The following is a 15,728-nucleotide window of genomic DNA, read 5'->3' as shown; positions in this document are numbered from 1 at the left end:
GAAATACTCCAAAGGCACAGGGCTCGAGCAGGAATCCTGCTTTCCCAGGTCTAAGGAAGACACTGGTCTGCCTCCTAGGACCCCTGGGAAGACTGAATGAGGTAATCTACGTAAAGCCCTTGACATGTGCCTGGCTCATAGTATGTCCTCAGTACATGTTGGCAATGATTATTGCTCATGCCATTATTATCTACAATGCCACTGTATCTCATGATTCATCTGGTTTTCTTTCAGTGGATGGATGCATTGACTGGTCAGTGGATCTCAAGACATACATGGCTTTGGCCGGTGAACCAGTCCGAGTGAAATGTGCGCTTTTCTACAGTTATATTCGTACCAACTATAGCATGGCCCAGAGCACTGGGCTCAGGCTTATGTGGTATAAAAACAAGGGTGATTTGGAAGAGCCCATCATCTTTTCAGAGGTCAGGATGAGCAAAGAGGAAGATTCAATATGGTTTCACTCAGCTGAGGCACAAGACAGTGGATTCTACACTTGTGTTTTGAGGTGAGTGCTGAATGAAAATACTGCTTGATACCATAGCTGGTAGTCTTTTGATTGGGGCTGAAGTGTGTGCAGGTGTGCCTCACTTTATGCAGTAGGTGTGTTTTTGAAAAGTTTCAGTGCATGAAGAGCTTCAGTAAATTCAATTCTAATTATTTATTGGAACTAGATTGCAAATTCTTATAAAAATTGTCATAAAATGTGATCCCCATTGACTGTATGTGATCATTTAATTTAGAAAGTTTTGTGATTCATTTCTTCCCCAACTCCACCCCTGCCCCAGGACCTTATCTTAACAGTCTTTGCATAGAGCCAGTTGGCTCAATGGTTCTTGATATCAGGCCATGAAAATAATCTTAAGTATCACTTAGGCCAAGGTATCTCCTTGCCTATTGATGAAAAATGGCTTCAAGTGCTTCTGGGAGACTTTTTAGCCAGTGAGCTATTGTTGAGATTCTTCATAGAACTGCAATGTGAGTTTGAGTCTACTGCTTCTAATTATTCAACATGGACCCCTGTAAACACAGTCAGCCTGAGTTCTTAGGTACTATACAGGGAAGATTTCACATACAATTCCTGTTTGCAAGAAGTTTACAGTGAAAAGCAAAATTTTATCCTTAGGGATTCCACAATATGCATTTCCTTCCTCCTCCACCCCAGTGCTAAAATCTAGGATCTACAATCTCAGACAGAGTGCATTAGGTATTGAAGTAGGTAGCTGAGATGACCTTTAAACCACTTTTCAAATCTGCCATTTTGGAAGTCTGAGCTTGCTCACCAGTGACCTGCACTCTATTGTTTGATTTTACCTTCTTGGAAATGCAGACCCTTCCTATTTTTGTCTCCTGTGGACTTTGTCTGATGCTAAAGCTACGTCACCTCTTCATCAAAAGCACTTGGAAGCCCTGGTGAGGCCTCATTGTTCAAAAGGCCAGAAGAACATGGTGGTGTATAAATAGAGAACCTTCTTGGTACTCTAATAATCACTTTTGTATGTATGTGGAGGGAGTGTTAGGGAAACAAATATTGAGTTTAGTCTTTGTTTGTGGTGGCCCAAAACCCCAGGATATCAGCAGAACTGGAAATCATTCTGATCGCATCCTTAGTGATAATCAATATTTCACCTACTTGGGTAGCTCTTGGCAAAATTGGTAAGTGGGTGTAATTCAGCTTCAGTGACTGACACTATATTCTTTAGGGTACTGCTACTCTTTTCCTGCTCACCCACTATCTAGCTCCCACCCTCATTAAATCCTGCCTATCAAAATAAAACTCTCTCCCTCCCCAACTCCATTTACTTTTTTTGTCTTGTGTTTTCAAAAATTTTAAATTTTATTTGCAGAGCATCAGTCCACCATATAGAGATACTACACTTACTGTGAATTACTGAATTAATTATTGCTTACTTTCTCTGCCCTGCTTATGTTCCCAGTCTTGCTACCTCTCCTCCCTTCCCTTCTCTCTAACCCCATTCCCCTACTCCTAACAACGTTAACAATCCAATGTGTATCCTTGTATACATTCTTCCTACTCTTTTAGGTGTACGACCATATGTACTTGAGTATTTTCTCCTCATTGTTTTACGAAATAAAAGGAGAGTTATATATTTCTGTCCATTTACTTTTATTAGTAAAAGTATATAGTGGAAGTCTGAGTGTTCACTCATCCTTTTAAGTATATGTCTGTATCGCTTGATATTTTTTGATACCACAATGTAGTCAATCATTTTCCATTTCCCTCCTCATGTGCATATACATTGTTTCCAGTATTTTTGCCCTTACAAAAAATACTCTAATAAAAGCCCTCATTTGCTTTTAAATAAACCTTTAAATTTTAGAACAGTTTTAGATTTACAAAATTATTGCAAAGATAGTACAGAAAGTTCCCGTACATTCTATACCCATTTCCCCTATTAGCAACATCTTATATGACTATGGGATATTTGTTACAATTAATGAATACAAAATGGTACATTATTATTAACTTAAGTCTATTATTTATTAAAATTTCCTCTGATTTTCTTAATTTATCTTTATTGTTGAAAGTATTACAGATGTCCTCTTTTTTCCTCCATTGATTCCTTCTTCCCAGCACCGTACCCCCCCCCCCCCCCCGGCCCAGGCCTTCACCACACTATTGTCTGTGTCCATGGGTCATGCGCACATGCATATAAATTCTTTGGTTAATCTCTTCCCACCTACCCATTCCCCCCCACCCCCACCTTCCCTCTGAGATCCCTCAGTCTGTTCCATGCTTCTGTGTCTCTGGATCTATTTTGTTCATCAGTTTACTTTTTTCTTCAGATTCCACATATGAATGAGATCATGTGATACTTGTCTTTCTCCTCAGATTTTCTTAATGCCCTATTTCTGTTCCAGGATCCCATCTGAGATGCCATATTACATTTAGTTATCAGGCCTCCTTAAGCTTCGTTTTAAAAATTTTTATTTTTATTTATTTATTGTTGACACTATTACAGATGCACCCTATTCCCCCCCACTTTACCCACCTGTGGCAATTTCTTAGACTTTCCTTGTTTCTGATGACCCTGACAGTTTGAGTAGTACTGTTTGGGAATTTTGTAAAATACTCCTCAATTACGATTTATCTGATTTTTTTTTTCCCAGTCAGACTGGGGTAATAAACTTTTGTAAAGGAGGAAGATCAAAGAGGTAAAATATTATTCTCATCACCTCCTATCAAGGGTACACAGTATCAATATACCTTATCACTCTTGGTATTGACCTTGATCACCTAGCTGGAGGTAGTGTGTGTCTTTCTCCACTGTAAAGTTACTCTTCTTTATTTCTCCTTTTTAGTACTCTCCTCTTTGGAAGAAAGTAGTTATTCACAGCCCATACTTAAGGAGTAGAAACTTATGCTCCACCTCATTAAGGGTGGAGTAGCTACATAAAATTATTTGGAATTCTTCTGTATGAAATATTTGTCTCTTCTCTCCAAGTCACTTATTTATTCAATTATTTGTTTATATCAGTATAGACTTATGGATATTTATATTATACATTGGGTTATAATCCAATGTTACTTTATTTTCTGGTTCAAATTCTTCCACCTTTGTCCATTGGGAGCTCTTTCAGTTGGCGCATCTGTCCCTTTGACATAACCTCATCATTGTTTTTTTGTTTGTTTTTTAGCATTTCCTTATATTCTACTGCTGTAAGGTACTCCAGGTTTATCTGGTCTATTTCCTGCCCCAATCCTAGAATGAGCCATTTTCCCAAGGAGCCCTGATTCCTTTTAATAGAGAAACCACTATTTGGGTGCTAGGTATTCTTGTTGCTTCTGGGGTGTGGCTGCTTTTAGGTACTCTCAGCTGACAGTCTATTTACTTTTAAGCAAAGCAGTGTATTATTCCATACAGAAGTGGAATTTCTCAATGCCCTTGAAATCCTTTCCTGGAGGTAGCCCTCTTGTTCAAGTACATATCAGTTGACTGTGTTTGTGTCTATTGTAGAAACCACCTAAGTCAGTGGTTCTCAACTCACATCTAGATCAATAGAAGAAAAAGGGATGATATTCCACTGAGCAGAGGCTTAATTAAATATACCTGGTGATCTATTTTATTCATACAACGCGTCTTTGTAACTGGGGCTGGGACTTGTGGGTGAAATTTTGAATAGTATCCCTCATACGTGCCTTGATAAGGAAAAAAGTTGGGGAACCACTGTTCTGAAGGAAGCAACAGTGTTTTGTCAATGCAGACATATAGAAATTTCTTCCATACTAACATAAGTAGGTAGCATTTGTGTGTGAATAATAAACATGTTTTTCAGATTTAGTAGTGGCCACTGATTCCAAATATGTGCCAAGTGAGAAAGTCAGTCCATATAGGTGATTTTATGCCATTGCCAAGAGAGTGCATTTACAATGTAAAAGGCTCTGAATTTGGCAATGTCTATCTATACCCACCTAAAATCTCTAATTTGATACCACTTTAAGGTAATCATGGATTATTTTTATATGCTTCATGAACCTCATTAAAATTACTCTATTGATTTTTGTTTGCTTAAAAATGCAGATATATTTAGTAATATTCTCCACCCATTTGAATCATTTCAAGAAACGCTTACTGTTTGTGACCTTTCAGTAGCCAATTAATCATATTTTTGTTTTTCTTTGGCCAGCCTCAAGAGTGATTAGTTGAACTTTTCAACATGTTAGTGAGTTAGTAATAGAGAAATGGTGGACAAGTGAGTCATATTTTGAGAGGCAGTTCCAGCCCCTCTCTTCCCACCTGAATCTTTTCAATGGAGGCAATTGGTAGGATAAAAATGATGAGAGTAATCTTATTTGACAAAACGCCACATATCACTTCAACAACTTGGAATAAGGGGGTGACTTAAGCTGTGGATGAAGATAGATATATTCATATGACCCTGAATTGAATTCACAGTTATTGAAAGTAATGATTAAGTATAATTAAACATCTGTAGAAGTCTGTGTGTTTGGGGATCACAATATTCAAGTGCAGAGAACCAGTTAAAGGTTCAAAAACCGTTATGACCACTTCTCCAATGAAGTAGGTAGAAAAAGGAAATTCCTTAAATGGGAACACAATCAGACTATTTTTGGTATTTAGTAATCATTGAAGTAAATAAGGTTCTCAAAATCTGAATGCCTCACTAACTCTTTCTAAAGGGTTCCTTAGGGCATTTATCAACTCTGAGGCATGACCTTTACCTTGCTATTCATCACATTTGTGTGATTCCTACTCCAGAAAAACATCACCAGAAGAGTTGAGGGAGGTGGAGATATTTGAAATAAGAACTGCAGCATGTTACTAATGATTGAATCTGTACAATGAGTACATGAGGCTTCATTATATTGTTCTTTTTATTTCTGAGTATGTTTGAAATGTTCCATAATAAAAAATAAAAGTAAAGTGTAAAGTAATTTTGCCTGGTTTTAATGGCCCTTAAATGATCCTGACCTATAAGTGCCTATGTAGCATATATTAAACAAGTTTTATATTTCATTTAACAAACAATCATTGAGCATGTACCATGGGATTTGCTTTATGGCATATTGCAAAGAAACCTGCGCCTGTAGAAAGAGAAGTAATTGTCCTAGTCTTCCTAAGACTCTAAGAAATAGCTTTTATCACCTTCCAACCTCCTACTCTATTACCCACCATGGTTACCAAGAGATTTTCAAGGACAGTGAACATTTCTTATAATTCAATTCCAACTTAACTATTGATCCTTGAAAAGTTAGAAGTCAACAAGTTGGTTGCCTGGGTAGCAATTTCCAGGAAAGCAGATAAGAAAAATGAGAACCTGAATCTAATAGAATTAATTGACTTCAGAAAAGATCAAGATTGTACAGCAGAGTCTTGAGATAGCGACAATGCCTTCTCTGGCCTGTGCAGGCTAAAGCGTGATGTAATTAATTATTTTTTTCTACCAAATTTTGGTTATAAGTGAGAATCCCTAATTTACTAATTTTTGTAGGGATTATGTATAAAGAAACACAGATATAACCTGAAAAGTTTATTTTGTAAACCTCCAAAATTTAATAATCTACTTGTTTATAAAATTATGTTACTTAAATAGCAAAGTAGTGGCAAATGTAATCTATTTTCACTTCATTAATAGTGAATTTTCTATGCTGTAATGTTTAGAAATATAGCCATACTGTTATATACTAGCTATATAATACTCAGAAATATAATCATTCTATGGTACCATAACTATGTAATTTAAACTCCATTCAGTTTGTTTATTGGAAGGAAGCAGTTATTTACAGTTTAGCCAGTTAGCAGTTACTTGCTTTGTAAGAATTAATGGGTTATATTTGATAATCATAAAACAAGAATTGATTTCAATTAATCACTGGTGAGCTAGCTAATACTGATATTTATATATATTATATAAACTTCAGTGACTTTCTGTAATATGATTCTTTTGCTCATATCTAGGTTTTAGCCTATTGCAAGAGTTACAAATTCAAAATATTTTCAGGGGCCAAGAATATAATAAAATGATTGTGGCAGGCCATCAGAAACATTTGGAGTATTGGAGACTTTAGCAATTGCTCTGTAATCTATTTTCATGTATTCTACTCTTGCCACCACCTCTAGCTTAGTTTCTATACCCCAGTTCCAATAATCTATTGACCCCACAGAGTTGTAGCTCATTGATCCCACAATTTTTTTCAGTGCATTTTGCTTTCTTCTCACCTAGCATAGTTTAAATTCCATAATCAATCATTTTAATCACCCCCATATATGCCCTCTTGATTTTCTTGACCCTTTTTCCCTTAATTTTACTCATTTATGAAAACCACAACACTGTTTAAACCCAACCTTGCCCTAGCCAGTTTGGCTCAGTGGTTATAGTGTCAGCCCATGGATTAAAGGGTTCTGGATTTGATTCCAGCCAAGGGCATGTACCTAGGTTGCAGGCTGGATTCCTGGACCACCCCTCTCCCTTCCAATCTCTCTGAAAAGCAATGGGAAAAATATCCTCTGGTGAGGATTAAAATAAAAATAAAATAAAATAAAATAAAATAATAAAATAAAATAAATAAAATAAAATAAAATAAACCCAACCTCCATCTATGATTATACCTGCATTCTTACAGTTGAACTTGATGGAAGGAGAATATAGGGTACCCAAAAAATGTATACACACTTTGCATTATTATTAATTCCAATGGGTTAAATCTGAAAAAAACAAACAAAAAAAACAACAACAAAAACACCAAAAAAAACATCAATTGAGCTGTCAGAAAAAAAGTGTGTATACATTTTTTTGGTACCCCCTGTATGTAATAATGTTAACTGGTCTCACTTTAAGTTCATCAGCATGGGCCTTAAATGTATCCTTAATGCTGCAAAGTAGACTTACTACATATTCTTAGTCCATTCAGTTTCCTGTCTCCCTAGTTAACTATTTCACGTGTCTGCTCTTCTGAAATTTCTAACATCTCCTCCCCTGCTTCCCATTTTACTAGAAAAAAAACAGAAGCAATTAAGAGAGAACATCTACCTGCCTACTGGCATCTGTATTTACATACTCTGCCTCCAAGTTTGTTACTGTTCATGGACCCGTCTTGCTCCAGTAGAAGGCAAATCACTTCACTTGTGCACTAGATCCTATCCTTATCGGCCTACTTAAGGATATCTCACCTGAGCAATTCTCCCACCTCTCTCCTGTATCATGATGGGATTTTTCTATTTCTACTGGATTATTTCCATCAGCATACACACAGGTCAATATTTATACCATCTAAAAAAATGTTCTCTTGCCCGGCTGGCGTGGCTCAGAGGTTGAGCATCAAAATAGGATCCAGGAGATCCTGGTTCAATTCCTGGTCAGGGCACATGCCTGGGTTGCAGGCTCGATCCCCAGTGGGGGGCGTGCAGAAGGCAGCCAATCAATGACTGTCTCATCATTGATGTTTCTATCTCTCTCTCTCTCTCCACCTTTCTCTCTCTGAAATAAAAAAAAAGACATATTAAATTTTTTAAAACTGAAAAAAAAAATTTTTAAGTCCTCTTGACTTCATTCTTCTTGCCAGCCACTGCCCTCACTTCCTTGTTCCCATTTGCAGCAAAACTACTTGAAATAAACTGTTTGAACTCACAATCTTGACCTCCTCTCTATAATTCTCAAACCCATTCCAATCAGAATTTTACCTTCACTACCTCACCAAAATTTCTCTTTATCAAAGTCTCTCATGACCTCAATAATGCTAAATGCAATGGTCAGGTCAATTTTTACTTCTGCTTTTACTTGATCAGTGCACTTGGCACAGTTGATAACCCCCTTCTGTTCGATATATGTTCTTTACCTTACATCCAGAGAACTACACTCTCCTAGCTTTCCTCCTACTCCATCAGTTACCCATTCCGAAGTACTTTGCTGGTTCATATTTCCCCTGACTTCTTGTTAGAGAGGACTGTGGCTTGCCTTGCGGTTTATTTTTTTCATCTCTAGCCACACTCATTCACTCTATGATCTGTTTATTGTCTTATAGTTTTATATATTGTCTATACATTGATAAATCCAAAATGTATACCTTCCAGCCCAGATCTTGCTCATGAAATGCAGATTCTTTTATCCAACAAACTTTTCAGCATCTCCACTTGGTGTCAAAACCATTATGTCCAAAACTGAACTCCTGATCTTTCTCCTATCTTACAATGATTTCCTATAAAACAAACTCTGAGGCAAAAGCTATTGTGTATTTGGGAGTGTAATCCTAGGGAAACAGGAGTAAAGGAAAAGGGCAGTGAGGCAGGGGAAGAGGGACAGTATTTCAAGCTAGTTGATCCATGAGGAGAAATGGAGAACTCACCTGTCAGCTCCCACATCCCATTCATCAAGGGGCTATCCCACAGGGTCCTAACTCCCTCAAATTTTGGGGACTGCACAGGGTGTGGCTTCCATCTTACTGCTACCACTCTGGTCCAAGGCACCATCTCTTTTTTATAATATGTTTCTAATTGGTTCCTGTAGTCAACTGGTCTTTTAAAAACCTAAGTCACATGTGTCTCTGTTCTTCTCAGGACCTTCTGGTAGCTTCCCATTTCATTTGGAATAAAAGCCAACTCCTTACTAGGGTTCACAGGACCCTATGTGATTTAGACCCAGGCACCTCTCTGACTTACTACTACTTTCTCTTTCTTTTCTCCCTTCATCACTGTATTCCAGCCCCCCTGACCTACTTCCTGTTTCTCAAGCATGACAGGTAGACTCCAGCCTTGGGGTCTTTGCTGGCTGTTCTGTCTGGAATGCTTTCCTCCTGTATCTGTATGACTAACTCCCTCATTTCCATCAATTCTACAATTTCCTGTATTTAAACCTTATCAATGGGTCTTCCGTGATTATCTTAGTTATAATCTTAAGATTCTCTTCCACTTAGTCCCCATTCTCCATACTCTTGACACTTTTTACCTTGCTCGAAGTTTTCTTTTTCCATAGCAATGACCACCTTTTATGATACACATAATTTACTTTTTTATCATACTTAGCTCAAGGACAGGATCTTTTTTTTTTTTTTTTTTTTTGTTAATCCTCACTTGAGGATATATATATTTTTTCATTGCTTTTCAGAGAGTGAAAGGGAGGGAGTGAAGGAGGGAGAGAGAGAAACATGAAAGAGGTTGCCTGCCTCCCGCACATGCCATGACTGGGGGCAGGGAGAGAACCCACAACCCAGGTACGTGCCCTTAATTGGGAATCCAATTCTTGACCCTTCAGTGTGCAGTCCGACGCTCTAACCACTGAGTCACACCAGCCAGGCCTTTTTTTTTTCTTTTCTTTTTTTTTTTTTAAGACAGGATCTTTGCCTTTTTTTGTTCACTGATATATCTCAAGGATCTAGAACAAAGTATGACACATAGTAGATGCTGAATAAATAATTATTGAATGAATGAATGAGCTATGCCCAAGTTAAAGTCAGGCAGCCACCTGACAGATCCAAATTATTGTTACTATAGAGAAATATTGACCAATATTGTTAGATCTTCTGATTTGGGGATCAAGCAAAAACACAAACCCTCATAAATAGACATCAGTATAGTGATTACCAGAGGGAAAGAGGGAAGTAGGAAAGAGAGGGTAAAGGGGGGACAAATAGTAATAGAAGGAGACTTGACTCGGAGTGGTGAACACACAGTACATTGTACAGGTGGTGTATTTCAGAATTGCTCCCCTGAAACATATATAACTTTCTTAACCAATGTTGCCCCAATAAATTCAATAAAAAATAAAATATTCAGTAAAATAAATGAAAAACCTGAAATCTAAACATTTGTGTAAAATTTCCCAAATTTTTAAATTTTCTGGGCCCCCTCTCAAAAATGTCCCTACTCAGATTCAACCAGTAGACTCACAGTTTGTCAACTCTAAACTCCTAGGTTCTGATTCCAACATTCACCCAGGGATTAATGGTGTATTACAGCTGCATAACCTGTGCCTTGCTTTATTCGTCTGGAAAATGAAGATTCGTTAATTCATCTTTAGATATTTTGAACACTTGCTTTAGGTGTTTTGAATATAGCAATGAACAAGACAGATTAAAGTTCCTACCCTCCTGGAACTTACCTTCTAGAGTGGGGGGGGGGGAAGTAAACAAATAACAAATACATTTACAAGGAAACATTGGATAATTCTTATGGTGAGAATAAAAAAAGGGTCATGTAGTAGGAGTGACTGGGAGGCCATTTTGGTTGAGTGGTCAAGAAGTGCCTCCGAGAGAAAGAGATTTATAAGGTGAGACCTGCATGACAGAAGGGAACCAGCCTTATGGAGATGTACAGGAACAGTGTTCCTGTTAGTGAACTAGTGCAAAGGTCATGAAACAAGAACAGGCTTGTTTATAGTCAAGGAAGCTAAAGAAGGCCAGTCTGGATGGAGTACAGTGAGTGGAAGGAAATTGGTACTGGATGAAACTGGTGAGGCACGCAGAGGCCAGATACTGTTGAGTATTGCAGGCCAGGATAAGGAGTCAATTTTTTATTAGTAGTCAGAGCCAAAAGGAGAGTATTGTATTTGTCTGATTGTTTTTTATTTTTTATTTTTATTTTTTTAAAATATATATTTTTAATATATCTTTATTGATTTCAGAAAGAGGAAAGGAGAGGGAGAGAGATAGAAACACCAATGATGAGTCATTGATCGAGCCCACAACTCAGGCATGTGCCCTAAATGGGAATCGAACCCCGATCGCCTGGATCCTAGGTCAACTCTCAACCGCTGAGCCACGGGCCGGGCTGATTGTTTTAAACTGGGGAGTAACATGATCAGATTTTCACTTAAAAAAGATCACCCTGGCTGCCCTGGTGAGAGTGGATTGCAGGGAGGCAAGCAAGGAGACCAAGTCAGGAAGCAATTGTATTATTTGAGGAGCTATGTGATAGTAGGCTTGGATTGGGGTAATAGCTGTGGAGATGGGGAGAAATGGATGAGTCCCAGATATGTATTGAAGGATGAGCTAACATGATATACAGATACACTGGATTTAATAAATGAGAGAAGCCTGGCTGTCATGGCTCAGTGGTTGAGCATCGACCCAGGAACTAAGAGGTCATTGTTCGATTCCCGGTCAGGGCACATGCCCGGGTTTCGGGCTTAATCCCCAGTAGGAGGCTTGCAGGAGGCAGTGGTCAATGACTCTCATCATTGATGTTTCTCTTCCTCTCTCTCTCTCTCTCTCTCTCTCTCTCTCTCTCTCTCTCTCTCTCTCTCACCCTTCCTCTCTCTGAAATCAATAAAAACATATTTTAAAAAAGAAATGAAATTGAATAAAGGATGACACGTTTTTAACTTAAGTGTTTGAATGAATTATGGTGGTATTAACTAATAATAGAAGACTTAGAGAGGAACAAGGAAAATATTGTCCACTTCAGGGAATGCTGACAAGCGCTGAGCACCAATGCTGACATAGAGTAAGCACTCAACATATTCTCTTATTACTTTTTTTACCACCACCACCATTCCTACTAGCTCTGATTTTTCAGCTCTTATTATATGACAAGCATTGTGATAATCCTCAAAATAACCCTGAGATAGGTCATATTATTGAAGATAATAAAACTAGTACTCATAGAGATTAAAGAATTTGCCCAGTGATAGATGGCTAGTAAATGATGGAACTGAGCTTTGGACCCAGGTATATCTAGCGATGCACATAATCAGTTTTCTCTTTCTTTTCATTTATTACCCATTTTTACTGTTCTTCATAGGTATCTGTGTCTGTATATCACAACAAATGAGATATGGTTAATGCCTGCCTGTATAAATTTCAGTGATTCTGTCTGTTTCACTTTCCACAGTGTATAATATTGTCTGGTGATGAGGATGGAATTCTTTTTATTAAGATGGGCAACAGAGGACAGTAAAATAGAAATTCTAAGTTCATGACAAGGGAAGATCAAGTTAAAGCAGGAATTTTCACACAATCGGACTGTCTTACAAAATTTGAAACCCTTTGTGATCATTCACCAGTTTCCAAAAATTATGCAGAAGTGCTTAAAAGTTGTTTTCTATCAAAGAAAAGAGATGGAGGAAACTTGGAGGTATATCTTTAACTGGCTGTTTTTGTCTATTTATTCTGACTCCCAAACCTCCAAGATATAAAACTCATGATGAATCAATTAGAGAAGCATATACATCAGTAAATGACAAAATGCTAGAAAGAATATAATTGGGTGTCATAGATGTATGGTTATCTTTTTGTTGTTGTTAATTCTTACCAGAGGATATGTTTTGTTTTATTTTTCCCCATTGATTCTAGAGAGAGAGGAAGGAAGAGGGAGAGAGAGAGAAACATCAGTCTGGTTGCCTCCTGTATGAGCCCTGACTGGGGATCGAACCTGTAAACTGGGTATGTGCCCTGACCAAGAATCAAACCCGCAACCCTCCAGTTCACAGGACGAAGCCCTAACCACTGACCCACACCGGTCAGGGCTGTATGGTTATTGTTTTTAAAAACTTGTTACATGAAACCCCTTCCCTCCACTAACTTAGAGTTGAAATACTTCATAGTGGTAGAAAAATAAGCGCACATTCCTTCCTAACTACTGTTTTAGTTGTGTTGTTTGTTTTTTATAAAAGGGTATTTTTGAGTCTGTATCATTTTAGGTCTCCGGTATTATTCACTTAACAAGTATTTATTGAACACCTACTCTGAAAGTTAAGCCAGAAAGCAAAAGCAAAAGACAAGACTCCTGCCTTTTAACAGATTAAAAGGGGAATTAGGGCATGTATACAAAATATAGTCAAACAAATGTAACTTAAAATAAAAGACAGGGTCCCATGTGCTTCAACATAGAAATGTATCCTAGGAAACAGTCTAGCAACTAAACATAATTTTTAAACTTTGGATATTTAAGTATTTACTCTAGTCCTTTGAAAGACATCAAGGGGGAGTCAATTTGTAACCCCTAGCAACATGTAAAACGTACCTTCAATAAATCTTACACCCTGCAGCTGCCCACAAGCCTCTCTCATCACTCCTCATTCTCATTCCCAAGTAACCACCTCACCCTGGAATGCATCCCCTGAAAGTGTTTCCCCTTTTGTCCTTTTCATCCTCTATCACTTTTTTCTTACAAGAAGCTCTTGCTCCCCTTTCCAATGTAATTTCATTAAACTAGCATTGCTCCTTGCAATTTTCAGCTCTTTCTGCACATTACACCTATTCTGCACAGTAAAAGTCCAGGAACTGATCTGGCATACTAAGAATCTCTGTAAAGTTGCTGTATTTGGAGACACCCATGCAGCCAAAAAAAGGATAATCTTTAGAGGGCAAGGAGAAGGGGAAAGTTGTTAGCACTTAGTGTCTTTTATTCCATCATATGTGAGAGGAGGTGAAAAATGCTGTAAGAAAGGTAAAGTAATAGCACAGTAGAGAGTAAGGAAAAATAGCTTTTAATTTAGGGGTGTTTGAGATGGTTCTTGGGGATCTAAACATGTGACAATAGTAGAGGTCTTCCCCAGGCAAATGCAACAGTGGTCAAGGGAAAGGAGGGAGTGAAATATAGGCTATGCATAGAGAAAAATAGGAAGGTCAGTTTGGCTGGAACCTGGGTTTATCAAGAACTTTTTTCTGAATGTGAACCTAATGACAACTAACCTTTGCTTTATGGAGGTTTCAGATACAGTTTTGGAGCATGAGGCTTTAAGACATTTACCAATTTTTAGAAAAGCTAAAAGATATAACTAATGAGCACTTTAACGTGCATGCATTTTAGCAAATGATGCTTCCATGGAGAAAATGTAGGTTTAAAGTGGGTAAATTCCATTCTGTGACTCTATCCTTATTTTATTTTTAAATTTTATTTTTGTTTAAAATATTACAGATGTCCCTCTTTCTCCCCAATGACCTGATGAAAGGGAATGCTGCTGGCTTCAGTGTTGTCAATCAGAACATGCACTCCAAGTTGTTTTCTCAGAAATGGGGATGAATTCACACAGAGCCATCCCCATTCTCTGACCACTGTGAAGAGGGATCCACCTTGGCAAGATAGCTGGTCAAGGTTTGGTAGGTACAGTCTTTATCTATGGCTGTGAAACAGATAAATCTAAGGAGGGTGATGTGTAGTTCCACCCCAGAGCCTTGATCTCATTAAAGCAAGACCCAGGTTAACATTAATCAACACATACTCATTTCCAGACTAGATTGTACTCTTCAACACTAAGGTAATATACACTTATCTGGGTATAGAGGTGCCACATGCATTTAAAAAAATTTTTCAGTCCCATTACCCTGCTCACTCCCAATGCCTTCCTCTGATTCCCCATAAAAGAGAGGGATCTGACCATATTTCGTACCTACATTCATCTTTTACCCTCAGGCAGGATCTCTCTCTCCCTCTCTCTCTCTCTCTCTCTCTCTATATATATATATATCATTCTCTCTTTTTTTTTTTACTGGGTCTAAAACTTACCCCGACTACCCCCTCCCATACTTCACACCCACATAGAGCAGACTTCCCGTAAAGGTTGGTTGCTGACTTAGTTACTGTAACCCTCAGATCACTGGGTTCTGAAGATTTTTAAATGATTTTTTTTCTTCTTTTTAAATATATCTTTATTGATTTCAGAGAGAGGAAAGGAGAGGGAGAGAGAGATAGAAACATCAGTGATGAGAGTGTCACCGACCAGCCGCCTCCTACACGCCCCCCACTGGGGATCGAGCCCGCAACCCGGACCTGTGCCCTGACCGGGAATCAAACCCCAATCGCGTGGATCTTAGGTCGACGCTCAACTGCTGAGTCCTGCCCGGCCGGGCGGTTCTGAAGATTTTTAATTCGGTCACGTGAATCCTTTTTTCTAATAGGTTAAGTTTTACCAATGGAAACAGAAATAGATAGCAAAAAGGCATTTATTGTGAGATGACAGTGTAAAGAATGATGCCGGGAAGACCAGTATTTTACAGCAGGATGCAAAGCCACAGAAAATTCTGATTTTTAAGGCATTTAGGGAAGTTTCCTATTAGGTAATGTCTTTGTACAAACTCTCCAGCAAACTTTTGACTTTGATCCCTCATCACCTAAAGCAAAGATCAAAAAGCATTGTTGTTTCTAAATAAAATATGGCTTTAGTTAATTTTTCTTTAGAGACAGGTGTAGCCAAGTTTGACTTTCCAGTGTGTAGATAGGTCATTAGAAACAGGGAGGTCAACAGAGGCTCCTTCCCTGGTAATTCCCTTTCACTACTTTTCTTGCTCTTCTCTCAAATGGCAAGCCCAC

The 15,728-nt window shown here is 38.1% G+C and overlaps 1 protein-coding gene across 1 annotated transcript in view; it reads left to right on the top strand.

The window, feature by feature from the left end:
• The first annotated feature begins 240 nt into the window (after positions 1-240).
• IL1RAPL2 (interleukin 1 receptor accessory protein like 2) overlaps positions 241-15,728 on the top strand; it is a 427,562-nt gene continuing 412,074 nt past the window's right edge. The window contains exon 1 of the mRNA XM_081125734.1: positions 241-508. Within this exon, the coding sequence (XP_080981860.1) occupies positions 276-508 (233 nt within the window). The 5' untranslated portion in view covers positions 241-275. The remainder of the gene's footprint in view (positions 509-15,728) is intronic.

This window comes from Miniopterus schreibersii (assembly GCF_964146895.1).
Source record: "Miniopterus schreibersii genome assembly, chromosome: X".
In the NCBI taxonomy this organism is placed as follows: domain Eukaryota; kingdom Metazoa; phylum Chordata; class Mammalia; order Chiroptera; family Miniopteridae; genus Miniopterus; species Miniopterus schreibersii.
The sequence above is the reverse complement of the archived record's forward strand: the minus strand, read 5'-3'. Positions and strand labels throughout refer to the sequence as shown.